Source organism: Musca vetustissima, unplaced genomic scaffold (genome assembly GCF_032173495.1).
Source record: "Musca vetustissima isolate MV318-11 ecotype Yass unplaced genomic scaffold, APGP_CSIRO_Mvet_v1 utg348521, whole genome shotgun sequence".
NCBI classification, from domain to species: domain Eukaryota; kingdom Metazoa; phylum Arthropoda; class Insecta; order Diptera; family Muscidae; genus Musca; species Musca vetustissima.
Window position 1 is genome coordinate 1 of NW_026873502.1, and position 14,939 is coordinate 14,939.

Here is a 14,939-nt window from a genome sequence, read left to right on the forward strand (position 1 = left end):
TCAGATATATTTATAGCTCGTGCGATTTAAGCTTGCTGAATTAAGTCTAGAATGATGTATGCAAAGTTTCGTGAAAATCGGTTCAGATTTAGATATAGCTCCCATATATACAATTTCGTCCGATTTAATGTAAATGGTCCACCAAAGTCCCCATATATATTTTTCGATTTGCACGAAATTTGACATAGCGTATTGAACTAGGTCTAGAATGATGTGTGTTAAGTTTCCCCAAAATCGGTTCAGATTTAGATATAGCTCCCATATATATTTTCGTCCGATTTAATGTAAATGGTCCACCAAAGTCCCTATATATCTTTCGATTTGCACGAAATTTAGCACAGCGTAACGAATTAGACCCAGAATGATGTGTGTTAACTTTCCCGAAAATCGGTTCAGATTTAGATATAGCTCCCATATATATTTTCGTCCGATTTCAATTTACTGGTCATTTAAAAATGCGACGTCTGTTAGGATTCATCTGTTGAATATATCCAAAGTGGTGAGGGGTATCATATAGTCGGCCCCGTCCGACTTTACTTCTTTCCTTACTGATTTTTATATACTTACTTTAGCATATCTTTCAATTGCTCCTTCTCTTGATGGACATCGCGCAGTTTTTGTTGTAGTTGTAATATTAAATCATTTTTGTTGTTTATTTGCATTTTCAAATGGGCAATTGTCTCCTCTTGTGCTTCAAATATTGCCTGCAACAACAACAAACATTGATAAGGAAATTGATTATTAAGTACGCAAACAAACTACATTTATAATCTTCAAAAAAATCTAATTTTAAGCTATTTTGATAAGAAGCCAATAGACCACAAAACAATGTGACTGACTAATGTTTATAATTATAAAAATATACATACATACAGATATATGTAGTAGATATGTTTTTTGTAACGAGCAAATATGAGAAAGGTAGCACCGGCCTGCTGGTAGCAATTAGCACCATCATATTCTCATATTAAGGTTACTCAATATGAAATATGTTTGAATATGCAAACGAAATATAATGAAATTCAATTTTGGAGGAATCGAAAGACTAATTTTTGTACTATAATTTAATGGCTTCCCTTTATAGACTTGACCCAATATTAAAGATTACCACTCACCCTACACTCTTCCATTGATTCGGAATACGAAGGTGGTTCATCCAGACAGAAAAATTCCCTCACCAGCTGACACTTCCGCAATTCCTCTTTACTCATTATGGAATTGACAAACATTTGCAGGCCTTGTATGCGATTATCCAAAAACACCGAATTGAAATTATCGCCGAAAATCTTCTTGCGCGGTAAATTCAAGGTGAGATGTGGAAATGACTGCTTCAATTTCGTATTGAGACGTACAAAATCTGTATAGCGCCTCAGGACGAGCCAACAATCATTTGTATGGGGATTTTCAACACGTAATTTATAGACGGTAAATCGGGCTCGCTCTTCCATAACTTCATAGCCAATTATGGGTATGCGTAATATACTATTTGGATCGACAGGCGGAACGGAATGACTCAGACCACTTATCGATGAGGATGTCATTTCACTTGTGGACATGGAATTTGTACGTTGTGTTCTCTTGTAATTACCCTCGCTCATGCGTCTTTGTGGTGGTACCCCACCACCACCACCTGGGCAGTGAGCCATTACATCTATGTGATGGTGTGATGTTGAGGCATATGAGGATTGTGTTAGGTCACGATGGGATCTTGCACCACTTAACATGTTTGTGTTAGATTGTAGCACCTTACGTGGTGCTATTGCGGATTGTGACAAACGTTTTATGTGGTTGTTGTTATTATTAGAATTGTTGTTGTTACTGGCAGTTTGGTAGTTGTGTGTTGAAATGGTCTTCAGGCAAACCTCGGATTTTGCATTCAACAAAGCACCTTGCTTCAATTGATTTTGACTGCTCAACAGCTTATCGATGTCACCTTCAGACTTGGTTCTAACCAAACGGGCGGCCTCCAAACGGCGTAACGTTTCCGAAGGTTCACCAAATTCCGGGTTCGATTGTGTCAAACGGCCCAGTAATTTATGCTGTTGTTTTAGATTACTCAGCAAGTGATTATTGTGCTTTTTAATGGACGACTGTAAAGAGGTGCCCCCCACAACACCTTGTTGTTGTTGCTGATGTTCGGTTGTTGCCTGATGTTGGTGGGTTCCCTTAATTGTTTTGGTTAATTTCCTAAATAGGCTGGTGCGACCGTTTGCCACGGCCGCGGACGAACCCACAACAGAAGGGGGCAACAATTGATTCTCGCGCTTTTTGATAGCGCGCAAAGACATTTGGTTAACAACCCCCAAAAGGAAGCTCTCAGGCCAATGGAATGAAGGACGACGACGTTACGGGGTAAATGCCGGAAGCAATATGTGCAAGAAATTAGAAATTTGCACAAACAATGGTGGTGTTGTTGGTTAGGACTGCGACGACGACAACAGTGACGATGATGACGGCATCCACTTTGAACTCTTTGGTCTTCCAAAAGAAAAACAGAAATTAAAATCCAAAATATAAACACTTCCCGACTCTACAAAATCATGAAAATTCTCCAACAAAATCCGAATAATATTTGAAATGTTACAAAAAATACGAAACGAGAAATACAGAACGAAAAAATTTAAATAAATAACAAAAAAACTTAAAAGACGTTGTTTCTATGCTTTGTGTTGAGACGACGACGACGATTTGTATTTGTTTTTCTTTCTTTCTTTCTTTCTACAGACGACGACGTATTGAGGGCTGGCTCTTGACTTCGACCTCTCTATTTCACTATAGTTGCGTTCCGCAGCATTCTCTTCTTCACATCTGTACTATTAAAAACATAAAAAAGTAAGTTGAGCACAAAAATATTTAGAAAATAGTTAAACGAAATATATTTAGTATATAATTAAATTCGCCAGCGCCTCTTTTGCGAAAACAGGGGCCACCATGGGTGGGCGAGGTTGACACTTGGAAAGGAGAGGCTATGTAATCGCATCACTTTCCCATATAACCCCCATCTAGAACTAAAAAAATATATATTAAAAATGACACGAAACATAAAATTAAATTCAGATATTTTCAAAATAAACTTGTAATTATTTATGACAACATAACAATCAATAACAAATAAAATAACATAACAAATATTTTAAATATTGAATTATATTCAGATATTTATAAAACAGTCTAGTAATTCAGGCAATTCATGGCAACATAACAATAACAAATAAAAAAAGCATGCACAATATTAAAAATTGCACGAAACATAAAATTAAATTCAGATATTTTTAAAATAAACTTGTAATTATTTATGACAACATAACAATCAATAACAAATATTTTAAATATTGAATTATATTAAGATATTTATAAATCAGTCTAGTAATTCAGGCAATTCATGGCAAAATAACAATAAAAAATCAAAAAAATCATGCACAATATTTACAAACATGCACGAAGTGAATAAAATAAAAAAGAACAAAAATAAAATGAAAAATAAATAGAACAGAGGAAGTAAATTCAAACCTAAATCGAAAACTAACAGTGCACAGCATATCATCACTACAAATGGGACACCAACAATAACAGACGAAACAACAGATTATAATCAGGGAACTGCACGGAAGACAGTGTTGTATTTTAGACATTAATTTAATACGGAATAAAAAACAAAAAACTTGAATTGGGTATGTAAAATAGGAAAAAATATAAATGAAATGATTCCTCTCTAGATAAATTTTTATCAATTAGAAAATTACGTTTGAAAACAATGTTCGGCCCAAAACAATGTTCGGTCAAGGGATCCGGTTAGCATAATGACATAATCGGATCTTGCCTTAACTTCCCTTAGTTCGATAAACGAAGGTCTTCTACCGCAACGTTTTCTAATATCTAGAAAATCACCCTCAAGGGCATCATTCACACATTTTTTTACTAAGACATCGGTATGCTCTGACAACAGCGACGACAATGTTGTCAATGTCATTTGGAGCATCTCAGTAACACTACCGCATTCAACATGATTCAAAAAATTACAAGTATCGGATATTATATTTATTAATTCAGAGCGTTCAATATTCTCTGAGCAAAGTCGCACAATTGGAATCATCCCAGCAATGAATTTTATCGTCGCCTGTAAACTAGACTGGACTTCTTCGGGAAATGGTACTACGTTCAGAGCGGCCAGTACATTTTGGTTAAAAAGTGCCGCCACTCTGTCCATAGGTCCATATTCGAAATTATATCCCTTGTAGTAAGCTGGGCAGAATAGAGTTTTCCGCAATTGTGGACTGAATTTAAGTTCGTGATCTATTACTTCGGAATCTAATTCAAAAATTTTTGATATAAACTCAAGGGATGCCAGTTCTCGCGTGTCTTCCATCATGCCTTTAATGTACAATTTATTTTCCATAAAGCTATTTGTTAATGTTATAAGCATGTGGGGAATGTCGAATATACAACGAGTACCACCTTCGGAATTTGGAGGGAAAGGAATAGTACATACAGAAGACGTCGCATATTTACGGACAAACATACTGTGAACCGGATGTCTGTCACAAATGCAAAGAATTACATTTAATTGCAATGTGCTAATACACTTGAAAACGCAATCTATAATTGCTTCCAGTTGGACGATATTGAATTCCTTTGTAAGTACAAATCCTACAAGTAAACTCCAATCACTACTTAAGCCAATTAACTGCAGCCCCATTGCGTATGTAGCGAAATTATTATCTTCAGAGTCTGTTACTTTTAGTTGGTCAAACTGTAAAGCGCACTGACGTTCTGCCACTGTCATTCCTTCGAAAATGGTGCGCAAAGTAGCAATCATTTTGGGGTCGAAACCAACTGTGAAAGGTTTTGTTTGACCAAATATACAACATGGGCTGGGAAGGGAGAATTTTAATACATTTGTCATGTATTTATAGAGGTGTTTTGAGAAGAGGTAAAGATGTTGTAAAACCTCAACTTCAGCAGCGTTGTATGGTAGTGGAGAGGAATGACAAATTAAAGAGGCTAACGCTTTGCCGGCACTACTAACTTCTTCTCTAGGGAAAATGCCACTTCCAAGAAGATTGTCAACTTTTCGTCGGAGATTGGTGACTTGTTCTTCAAGGGTACCAACTCTGTCTCGCAGAAAACTGTTCTTTTCTTCGAGAGCAAAGTTAGTATCTTGTAGAATTTGGTTTTTTTCCTCAAGAGCAACGATTTTCTCTTCTTGAAGAGAAAGTTTTGCACGAAGAACCTCAATCTCGTTTCGTAAAATTTGTCCTTTTGTCTGTGGCCCTACGTCCTCCTCTTCTGTTCTGTTGTTACATTCTAAACTACTATCTACACAAAATTCTACAAATTGTTGATTATCTACATAGTTGTTAGTCAAACCGATACTATTTACATTATTGTTGTTGAATCCATTGGCGAAACCTAAAAAAAGAAATACAATATAGACAAACAAAATAATGACTGAAGACAATTGAAAAAAATGTTGAGTACGGGAACATAACATATGTAGAAGAAAATGTCGTACGCGTTGACGCGTTACGAGGTGAAATAATGCTTTACGCGATGTCTCATAACGTCGTATTGAATTGACAGTTAATCAGCTAGTCAGCTGTACTTCCTTTTATTGTGCTATGTCAGCTACAGACGACAAATGGAAACCAGACATCAAAGTAATCAGCGCGTCAGCACAGCTGTTGGAACACTTTTCTGTCGAACCTGATTGATAATGATGAAATGTATCGCCAAGCATTTCTCCCCATGTGATGATACCACGAGAAGGAAAGAATTGAGATACAAAACTAAAATATTAGGGTTCTCAGATTTTAGGAAAAATCCCTATACCTATGGTGGAGGGAAGCCGAAGTTCGACCCGGCCGAACTTAACGCTTTTTTACTTGTTTTTATTGTAGTGACAGGCCTGGTTTATTGTAAACAGATCAAGTAGTAAATATTGGCTCTAACATTTCTTTATTCTAAATTGACATTTAGTAATTAATATTATTTTAATTAAGTTATATTTAATGAATTTTAACAACTAACTGAAGTTATATATCGTATGGTATTCTTTTTTATACTTAGAGTCGACATATCGAAAAATCTTAAATAAATGTAATATTTAAATTATAACTCTAATAAATATACACATTATGTCTATATAAATCCTATGTAGAATCATAACCCTTTTACTCCATTTCGTGTGGGTGGTGTATTTGGACTGCAGAGGGTTATATGATAATCCTTCCTTTAATAATCGGTTTAGCCGATATACTTTTAGAGGCAGATAACTTTAAATGCAAATACCTAAGTACCGGAATATATGTGACTGAAATATCAATTTTTATTTAAAGTATGTACAAAACTAAATTACAAAAAAAAAAAAAATACTTACAGTCATCAATTTCCACCATAGACGTCTCTACAGTTGTTGTGTTAATAGCAAGTGGAGGTGGCATATTAACACATGGTGTTGCTGACGATAGCAGATGTTTGGCGTTTTTCATTTTTGCTTTAGAGAACATTTCCTCCTCAAAATGTCTCGCACAAATAACAGAGCTGTTCTTAGTGGTTATGCCGTATATATCTAGCAACATAGGTTTCCATGCATTCTTTACAGCATACACAGAAACCGCTGTTCTATACATCAGAGATGCGTTTACGCATCCTGTCACACAACATCTTCTTGTAGACGGCATACCTAAAAAAAGTTATCGATCAACATACTATTATAACTATTATACATTGCATATTGCTTTACATCTCCAAAAAAATTAAGATATTGAAATTATTGTATTGATTAAAAAAATTGAAAAAATCATTATAAATTTGACAACGAAACATAAACATAACTCTTACTGAGTAAATTTCTCTAGTAAGATTTTTTCAATACTCAGTACACAATTGCCAACATTTCTCTCTCAACTTATTCTCATTTACTATTACATTCAGTAACAATTTGCACAAATTGTTACAAATTATTGGGATATGAAACAAACGTATTAGATGTGCTAATAAGAATCGAATCAGTTTCATTGTCAGAGAATTTGGAATTTGAATTGACAAATCATAGAAGGAAAATAAAAAAAAAGTTATAAAAAAGTTATCGAACAACATCCAGTAGAAATGAAACGTATGTCTCAATTCAAATTTGCTAAGAAATCGGTACAAAATAACATTTTTAAATAAATTAATTTTATACATTTCAATATATGTATAATTCAATGCATTGCGTACTAAAATACCTAATATAGCCACTTTCTCATCCTTATTAGGTTTGTTGAACGTCCATATTCCCCAAATACGCAAGAACCCGTATTTACATATGTGCCAATTGGAAACGGTGAAAATGTATGAAACCATTTTTTAATTGATCGAAAAATGTTGCTTTTACAGAAACACAATTGTTTTCAATAACTTGCATTCTATTATTAAAAAACAACAAAATTCAAAATACGCATTATCAATGTCGAAAATGTTCAACCAAGGCACATATATTAGGTAGTCACATCGTCGAATTACTACAACAAAAACTTTTTTAGTAACATGTTAAAATTTGTAAACAAAGCAATTCGACTTGACATTTCAAAATTGAGGCAAATTTGATTCCATCAATCAGAACAAAATGTTTTTATGCCCTACACCTTTATGTTATTAATATATGTTGCCCCATGAGTTTGTAGCTGCACGATATATTAATTCTGTATATCTTCTCTCAACTAGCAGAATCGTTTTATTTTAGTCCAGAGTTGAACAGAACTAAATTGAGAGCAAGTGTGTGAGAGAGTAATTGAGAGATAATCATCAAAAATGACTGACGAAAAGAGACAAAAAGAGAATACGTGTTTAGCAATCACCGCTATCGTACTATTTTGTGCATTAGTGTTTTAGTCATGTGTGTCCGTCCGTCCATTATAATTTGTAATCTGACGAAGTCAAATGTCGATTGAAAACAATTTTTCTGTGTTCACATCCTTCAATAATTTCCATTGTTGAATTCTGAAGATTTTGCATGTAGATTCAGGTTGGTTTTTTTCACAAGGTTAACAGGGAGGCGAATTCGTAGTCTTCGTTGACTGTCAAATTTATTATTTGAAGAATAAATAAACAATGTTGTTGACAGCAGGCATGAATTCGCCTGCCTGGTGCGTATTTGGGTAACATTGATTGGAATACATGTATGCAACTTTTGAAGCATGATTTAATTATTTACATCAAGTCAATACTCTAACAACTGCAAAAATTTCCTCAACTTATTATCATTTAATGAAATATATTGGAATATCAAACAAACTGTATATTGAATATATTGAACCTTCGACAAGAAATCCAAAAAGTCCAATCAGACTCAATAGATTCCCCATGGCATTAAATTCAAATATAAAGTATACGTGGTGGTCACGTAAATAACGTAATTAAAACAATAACTGTGGTAACATTTTGGTCATAAGTATTTTTAACCTTTTTTTAATTTAGAACACTTATATAGGATATATATAGAGAAGTGGCCACAGAGTTGATGCTCAACCATGGACCCTTAAAATCTATTGAACATGACAATAATCACTTATCCATTTTAGCCTCATCCATTTTAGCCTTATCCATATGTGTTGAGCATAACGTTGCTGTGTACCAGAAACTTTTACTGTTCAACATAGGCGTTTATCTCTGTTCATTTTGGTGACTGACATATTTGATATAGGCTTTCGAAATTGAATCGATCCTTTAGGTTATATTTATTCAATATTGTAATTATATTTCTGGTAAATTCCGAATTAATAAAGTATATACTTAATACCAACTGTTTATTATGTATTCTGAATTGATTCTGATTATTCATTGTCTGCATATTATAGTTATATATTTAATATAAGTTATTGGTCATGTTTTTATATTACATTAGATGAAATAAATGAAATGAAAAGGTCTAATAGTACGTTTACATTTAACCGGATTTAATAAAAATGGGACAAAAACTTTATTTTTGTCTCTTTTCTGGTCGTCTAGAGGCTATAGGCCACCATAAAATTGTATGAGGAGATAGGGGTCAGGTCAAGGTATAAGCATGAAACCATTCATCAGAATCAGTCAATATTTGCTGGTCGTAATGGTAAATTGTTTTATGAATTATATGAAATTTTAGTCCTGAAGGACATAGACCGAAGAAGTTGAATAACGCAAAAATGTCGCGCAGATCACTATGAAATTTTACAGAAAATTAACGTTTTTGTGAATACCTTCAACTTCCGATTATTATCAGATTATATTTAGGGAATGAAATGGACCGAAATCTTTTGGTCTCTTCCCGTTTTGGAAAAATCTACTACTTTTACTACGATAACAAATGGTCTGTTCCCGAACTGGACGAAAAATTGGTAGTAAAAAGTAGTAGTACTTTTTACTACCAATTTTCCTTTATGATATCGAAGAAAATAGTAAAATCGAGTAGATTCTTGCAGTACGGGAACATACCAAAATTTTTCTTTATGATATCGACAAAAATAGTAAAAACTAAAAGATTCTTGCAGTACGGGAACAGGCTAATGACTCTTTTACAAATACCTACCTCCTGTTATTGCATCATGGATCAAATGCTCTACATTAGCATTTTTCGTGTAAATTTTTCTTTTAAAATTAAAAAAAAATAGTAACTATACTACCTTATTAAATTTGCCTTGAAATTAATCAAATGAAATTATCGATTAATCTAATTGACCAATATCGATTTATGGATCCCTAACAGAAAAAACGTGTCCGTTGTTTTGGACACTTCGTTTTTCTACTTGTCCTTTTTAATTTTAATAATTTTAATATTTTCCCTACATATTGAAAAGTATTAAAATTAAATATGGTGCGGCACAACAATCAGTTGCCGGATAATTTGCCGCAATTGCAGAATTTAATAAAACGAGATCCGGAATCATATAAAGATGAATTTCAACAACAGTATCGTCACTTCCTCAGCAGTTTGGAAGTGTTTGCCCTTAATCCAACGGAGGAAAATAAATCCCTAGATGAGCTGGTTATGTTCATAGCCCAGGTATGTGTGGGAGCTAATAAACTATTGTAAAGATTTTGTTTTACTATTGACAACTTTCCAGGTGGCTCAATGTTATCCCGAAGTCTGCCTACAGTTTCCACAACATTTGGTGGATCTTTTGAAGAATCATGCCACCACCTTGGATCCAGCAATGCGTAATTGTTTCGTTAAGGCTTTGATATTGCTGCGCAATAAAAATCTCATCCCGGCCTTGGATTTGTTGGAGCTGTTCTTCCAATTGTTGCGTTGCCCCGACAAACATTTGCGCATATTTTTACAAAATCACATTATCACCGATATCAAGAACATGAATGCCAAACATAAGGATATGAAGTTGAATTCCAGTTTACAAAATTTCATGTACTCCATGTTGAAAGATGCTAATCCCAAGGCAGCAAAAATGTCCGTCGACATTATGATCGACCTGTATAAGAAGAATATTTGGAATGATGAGAAGACGGTGAATGTTATTGCCACTGTGGGTTGTTTTTCGAAAATTACCAAAGTTTTGGTTGCCTCCTTGAAATTCTTTTTGGGACACGATGAGGAAGATAAGGGTTCCGATGATTCGGATAGTGAAAATGAGGTAGATCTGAAAGGAGCCCTGTTGCAAAGTCGTGTAAACAAAAAGACCAAAAAACGTAAGAAGCAATTGGAACAGTTAAAGAAACAGGCAGTCAAGGCCCAGAAGAAAAAGAAGAATGCTCCGGCATTTAATTTCTCCGCCATTCATCTGATACACAATCCTCAAGGTTTGGCTGAGGGCTTATTCAAACAACTGCAGAACAACAATGAACGTTTCGAAGTGAAACTAATGCACTTGGATGTTATATCGCGTCTAATTGGTATCCACGAATTGTTCCTGTTCTCCTATTATCCATATATAACACGTTTCATTCAACCCCATCAGAGACAGGTTACACGTATTTTGCAATTTGCTGCCCAAGCGTCACATCCCTTGGTTCCGGGGGATGTTATCGAACCTATACTCAAGACAATAGCTAATAATTTCATTACCGAACGCAACTCCTCGGATGTAATGGCTATTGGTCTGAACGCCACACGTGAGATATGTATGCGGTGTCCTTTGGCCATGGGTGAAGATTTATTGCGTGATTTGGCAATGTACAAGGCCTATAAAGAAAAATCGGTGATGATGGCTGCACGTTCTTTGATTACACTGTACAGAGAACAGTTGCCAGCCTTGTTGCACAAAAAGGATCGAGGACGTTTGACAGAGGCTCAGGCTGAGAACAAGCCTAAAGCATATGGTCAGGTGGAGGTACATGAGACTATACCAGGTGCTGAGGCTTTGCTCAAATCATCTAAGACCATAGATTTGGGTAGTGATGATGATGACACCGATTCTAATGATGGAGGATGGGTTGATGTTTCCGATGATGAGGATGATGGTGGCCAATTCGATGATGAAGAAGTAGATGAGGATGATGAAGACCACGATGAGGAGGGTGATGATGACGACGAGGAATGTGATAGTGAAAATGACGAAGAGGATGATGATGAAGACGATGACGAGGAGGATGAAGACGAATCTGATGAGGAAGAAAATGAAGAAACATCAGAAAAGCCCGAAAAAGATACAAAATCCCCTAAAGACAAAAAGGCTTCCCGCAAAAACTCAATATCATCGACCACATCAAAATCTTCGAAAAAATCACAAAAGTCCACCAAATCTGAAGCGAAAATTCTAAGTGAAAAAGAAGCAGCCCAAGAATTGGCATTGACACGTATTTTCACCGATGAAGATTTCAAACGTATCAACACAGCCAACCTCAAGAAAACCGTAACGAATGCCAGAAAACGTCCCCTCGAAAAGGATCGTCAAGAATTTGTAAAACTCGATAATATTGAAATGATCTATAAGAAACGTAAACACGACAAAGAAAGTCGTCTAGAGACAGTACGTAGTGGTCGTACCGATCGTGAGAAATTCGGTTGGAAAGATGGTCGGCAAAATGAAAACTGTTCGAAGACAAATCGTGAAAAACAAAAACACAAAAATCCTGTTATGATGCGTTACAAGGCGCGTTCAAAGATCAAGAAGAGTTTCCGCGAAAAGCAACAGGCTATGCGCAAGCATTTGTTGCACATTAAGAAAATGAAATAAGATGTATATGTCGTCTATATATTTTATTTTTAGGAAATAATTGTAAACATATTACAGCTAATGTTGAAATAATTACTAGTTATCTATTTAGTAGATACATGATTTTGTGTGTAAGTTTTATAAAATACAAAATGTACCTTTTTTTGGTATTGGAAATAAATATTTTTTTATATTTATTTTTACACCAAATTTTGTTTTGATATGTAAACGGGGGGTTAAGGTATATAATATTACAAAAACCAACTGAGAGCGCAGGGACTAATGGCGAACTTGACTTTTGTCTGACAGAAGTTCTCTGGTGGTTTATCTATTATAGAAGCCAGACCATTATCACAGAATGGGATAAGATGAACGACCCAATTTCGGATCATAGACCCCATTTCCGTGAAAACAAGTTCGAGTGTTTTTTTTCTAAAGCTCTCTTCAGTTCGTTTATAAAGACTTCATTTAACTGTTTAAAGACTCTCTTCAGCTCGTCTACACAGGCTCCCTCCGACTCCTCTATAAAGAAACCCTCCGAATCGTCTTTAAAGAAGCCGCTCGTCAAAAAATAATCCCTTCAGCTCGTCTAGAAAGATCCTCTTCAGTTCATTCATAAAGACCTCCTTTGAATCGTCTATTAAGGCTATTCAGCCTGTAAAGACTTTCTTCATCCCGTCTAAAAAGACTCCCTTCAGTCCGTCTAAAAGACTCCCTTCAGCTCGTCGAAAAAGACTCTCTTCAGTTCGTCTAAAAAGACTCCCTGCAGCTCGTGTTAAGAGACTCCCTTCAGTTCGTCTAAAAAGACACCCTTTATCTCGCCTAAAAAGACTCCTGTCAGCTCGTCTCTAAAGCTGATGGGAGTCTTTTTAATAGAGAGTCGTCTAAAAATCATCCCTTCAGCTCGTCTAAAAAGACTTCTTACAGTTCGTCTATCAATACTGCCTTCTGCTCGTGTAGAAAGATTACCTTCGTCCGAATCGTCTATAAAGAATCTCTGCATTCAGCTTGTCTATGACTCACTTCCGCTCTTCTATAAAGACTTCCTTCAGTTCGTCTATAAACATTGAAATATTCTTCTTTTAATGGTCCCCTTCTTCCCACAACATTAAAATGCCACTAAATGTTTACAGTGTATCCGAAATTCGTTTTATTACTTTATTTTTTTTACATGTTAACATTACAAAAAAATGTTAGTCTGTACTCTTTGTAGCATCTCTTCATCATACATTTGTTTTTTTTTAATTTAACTATATTTACGATATATTTATGGTTCACTAAGGTATGTAATATGAACTTCTTGTTTTCTTTTTTTTATATCAAAGATTAAATGTGGGTTTGTGTGAATGCAAATTAAATCTTCTTAAATATAAATGTAAAATACAGTTGTTTCATTTTAGTCATAAAATTGCCATTACGCTCTTTTTTGTTCCTTTCTCAACGACGTCTTTTCTCCGATGACTTCTTCAAACGCTTCGGACCCTTTACAAAACACCAATCAACCTGTATGGCTTGACCCATAATTTCGGCACCATTCAGGGCATCTTTGGCGGCCAAAGCCTGTTTGTGTGTCTCAAATTCGACCAAAGCATAACCTTTGGAGAAACCCGTTCGTCGATCCAAATTCAAGTGGATATTTTTAATGTCACCGAAATCACAGAATTTCTCTTGTATTTCATCCTCCTGTGCCTCTTCGTGTATATTTGTCACAAACAAAATCCAACCCTCTACAGAACGTTGTGGACCGGGTTCCAGTTCATCGTCATCTTCGTGACGTACACGTTCATATTGATGGATGGTTTCACGCGTTGTGGTTTCACTGCCAAAACCTCTGCCTTTGCGGTGTTTTGCCTTCTCTTTAAGGCGGACAATACCCTCTACCCAAAAAAAAAGAAAGTTTGTGTTTAGAACATCGCAGAGACTTAACTATTGCAATTATACTTACGATCACCGTCCTCATCAACCTCAAATTCTTCAGCATTATCAATATCCAAAACGTCAGCCATTGTTTAACTTTAGGAAAATGTCAAATGTTTAATTTCTTAAAATTCAATCCAATGTAATGAAAACACGAGTCGGCATCAATTTTGATGACTAGCTACGATGCCGGCGTATTTTTTATGTCAAAGTAACGGCGTTGCTGTTTAGATGATTGACGGCACGTCGAATGGAAATTAAGTGGCTTGGTGACACATTAGTAATTAGTCATTTCACAATAAATACGGTTAAAGCAGCTGTTGTTGGAAGTCAGCAATCGATAATAAAACGATGTCATTCAAAAGTGATAATGTGTACACCGATTTAGTTTAAAATATTAGTTTAATAATTCAATGTAATTTTCGGAGACTGACAATTTGTATGTTCCCGTACTGCAAGAATCTACTACGATAACGAATTTTCTTTTATGATATCGAAGAAAATAGTAGAATCCATGATGCAATAATAAGGTGATGTATCTGTATCTGTCAAATTTTTCCATATAATATTTCAAATGGTTGGCAACACTGCACATCGAATTCAAGTAGAAATTACCCACTTTGACAGTTAATCAAGACATCAGCTGCGCTAAATGGACTACCTATTCATTGTGCCATGGTAGAATCTTTTAGATTCTTGCAGTACGGGAACAGACCAAATGAAAAAAAGAATCAAGAAATTTAACGGATTCACTTCCATCCGACTTTGGACTTTCATAAAGTCGACCTGTAGATCCCATATATATGTACCGACGTGAGCACACTTATTGCCGATTTTTCCGACAATACGTCGTCGTCGTCGCTGTCGTACACAAAACAAATTAAGACAAGTTCA

At 35.3% G+C, this 14,939-nt stretch overlaps 3 protein-coding genes across 3 annotated transcripts; 1 reads left to right on the forward strand and 2 right to left on the reverse strand.

The window, feature by feature from the left end:
- Positions 1 to 555: 555 nt before the first annotated feature.
- On the reverse strand, positions 556 to 2,288 carry LOC133325835 (uncharacterized). Its single transcript, XM_061534558.1, has 3 exons — positions 1,820 to 2,288; positions 1,116 to 1,756; positions 556 to 704 (listed from the first exon to the last, which is right to left on the reverse strand). The coding sequence occupies exons 1-3, from the start codon at positions 2,286 to 2,288 to the stop codon at positions 564 to 566; spliced, it is 1,251 nt and encodes a 416-aa protein (XP_061390542.1). The 3' UTR covers positions 556 to 563.
- Positions 2,289 to 9,822: 7,534 nt separating this feature from the next.
- LOC133325860 (protein SDA1 homolog) lies at positions 9,823 to 12,154 on the forward strand. The gene is made up of 2 exons (XM_061534572.1): positions 9,823 to 10,021; positions 10,083 to 12,154. Exons 1-2 carry the CDS (start codon positions 9,830 to 9,832, stop codon positions 12,147 to 12,149), a joined length of 2,259 nt encoding a protein of 752 aa, XP_061390556.1. The 5' UTR covers positions 9,823 to 9,829; the 3' UTR covers positions 12,150 to 12,154.
- Positions 12,155 to 13,565: 1,411 nt separating this feature from the next.
- On the reverse strand, positions 13,566 to 14,151 carry LOC133325848 (RNA-binding protein 8A). The gene is made up of 2 exons (XM_061534562.1): positions 14,074 to 14,151; positions 13,566 to 14,005 (listed from the first exon to the last, which is right to left on the reverse strand). Exons 1-2 carry the CDS (start codon positions 14,132 to 14,134, stop codon positions 13,566 to 13,568), a joined length of 501 nt encoding a protein of 166 aa, XP_061390546.1. The 5' UTR covers positions 14,135 to 14,151.
- Between the last annotated feature and the right edge of the window lie 788 nt (positions 14,152 to 14,939).

Coding starts and splice junctions, on each gene's coding strand:
- LOC133325835 (XM_061534558.1), bottom strand. CDS start 2,288: ATGTCTTTGCGCGCTATCAAAAAGCGCGAGAATCAATTGTTGCCCCCT. Junction 1,757..1,819: donor ACACAACTACCAAACTGCCA/GTAACAACAACA, acceptor AATCCGCAATAG/CACCACGTAAGGTGCTACAA. Junction 705..1,115: donor AATCAATGGAAGAGTGTAGG/GTGAGTGGTAAT, acceptor TTGTTGTTGCAG/GCAATATTTGAAGCACAAGA.
- LOC133325848 (XM_061534562.1), bottom strand. CDS start 14,134: ATGGCTGACGTTTTGGATATTGATAATGCTGAAGAATTTGAGGTTGAT. Junction 14,006..14,073: donor GGTTGATGAGGACGGTGATC/GTAAGTATAATT, acceptor TTTTTTGGGTAG/AGGGTATTGTCCGCCTTAAA.
- LOC133325860 (XM_061534572.1), top strand. CDS start 9,830: ATGGTGCGGCACAACAATCAGTTGCCGGATAATTTGCCGCAATTGCAG. Junction 10,022..10,082: donor TGGTTATGTTCATAGCCCAG/GTATGTGTGGGA, acceptor ACAACTTTCCAG/GTGGCTCAATGTTATCCCGA.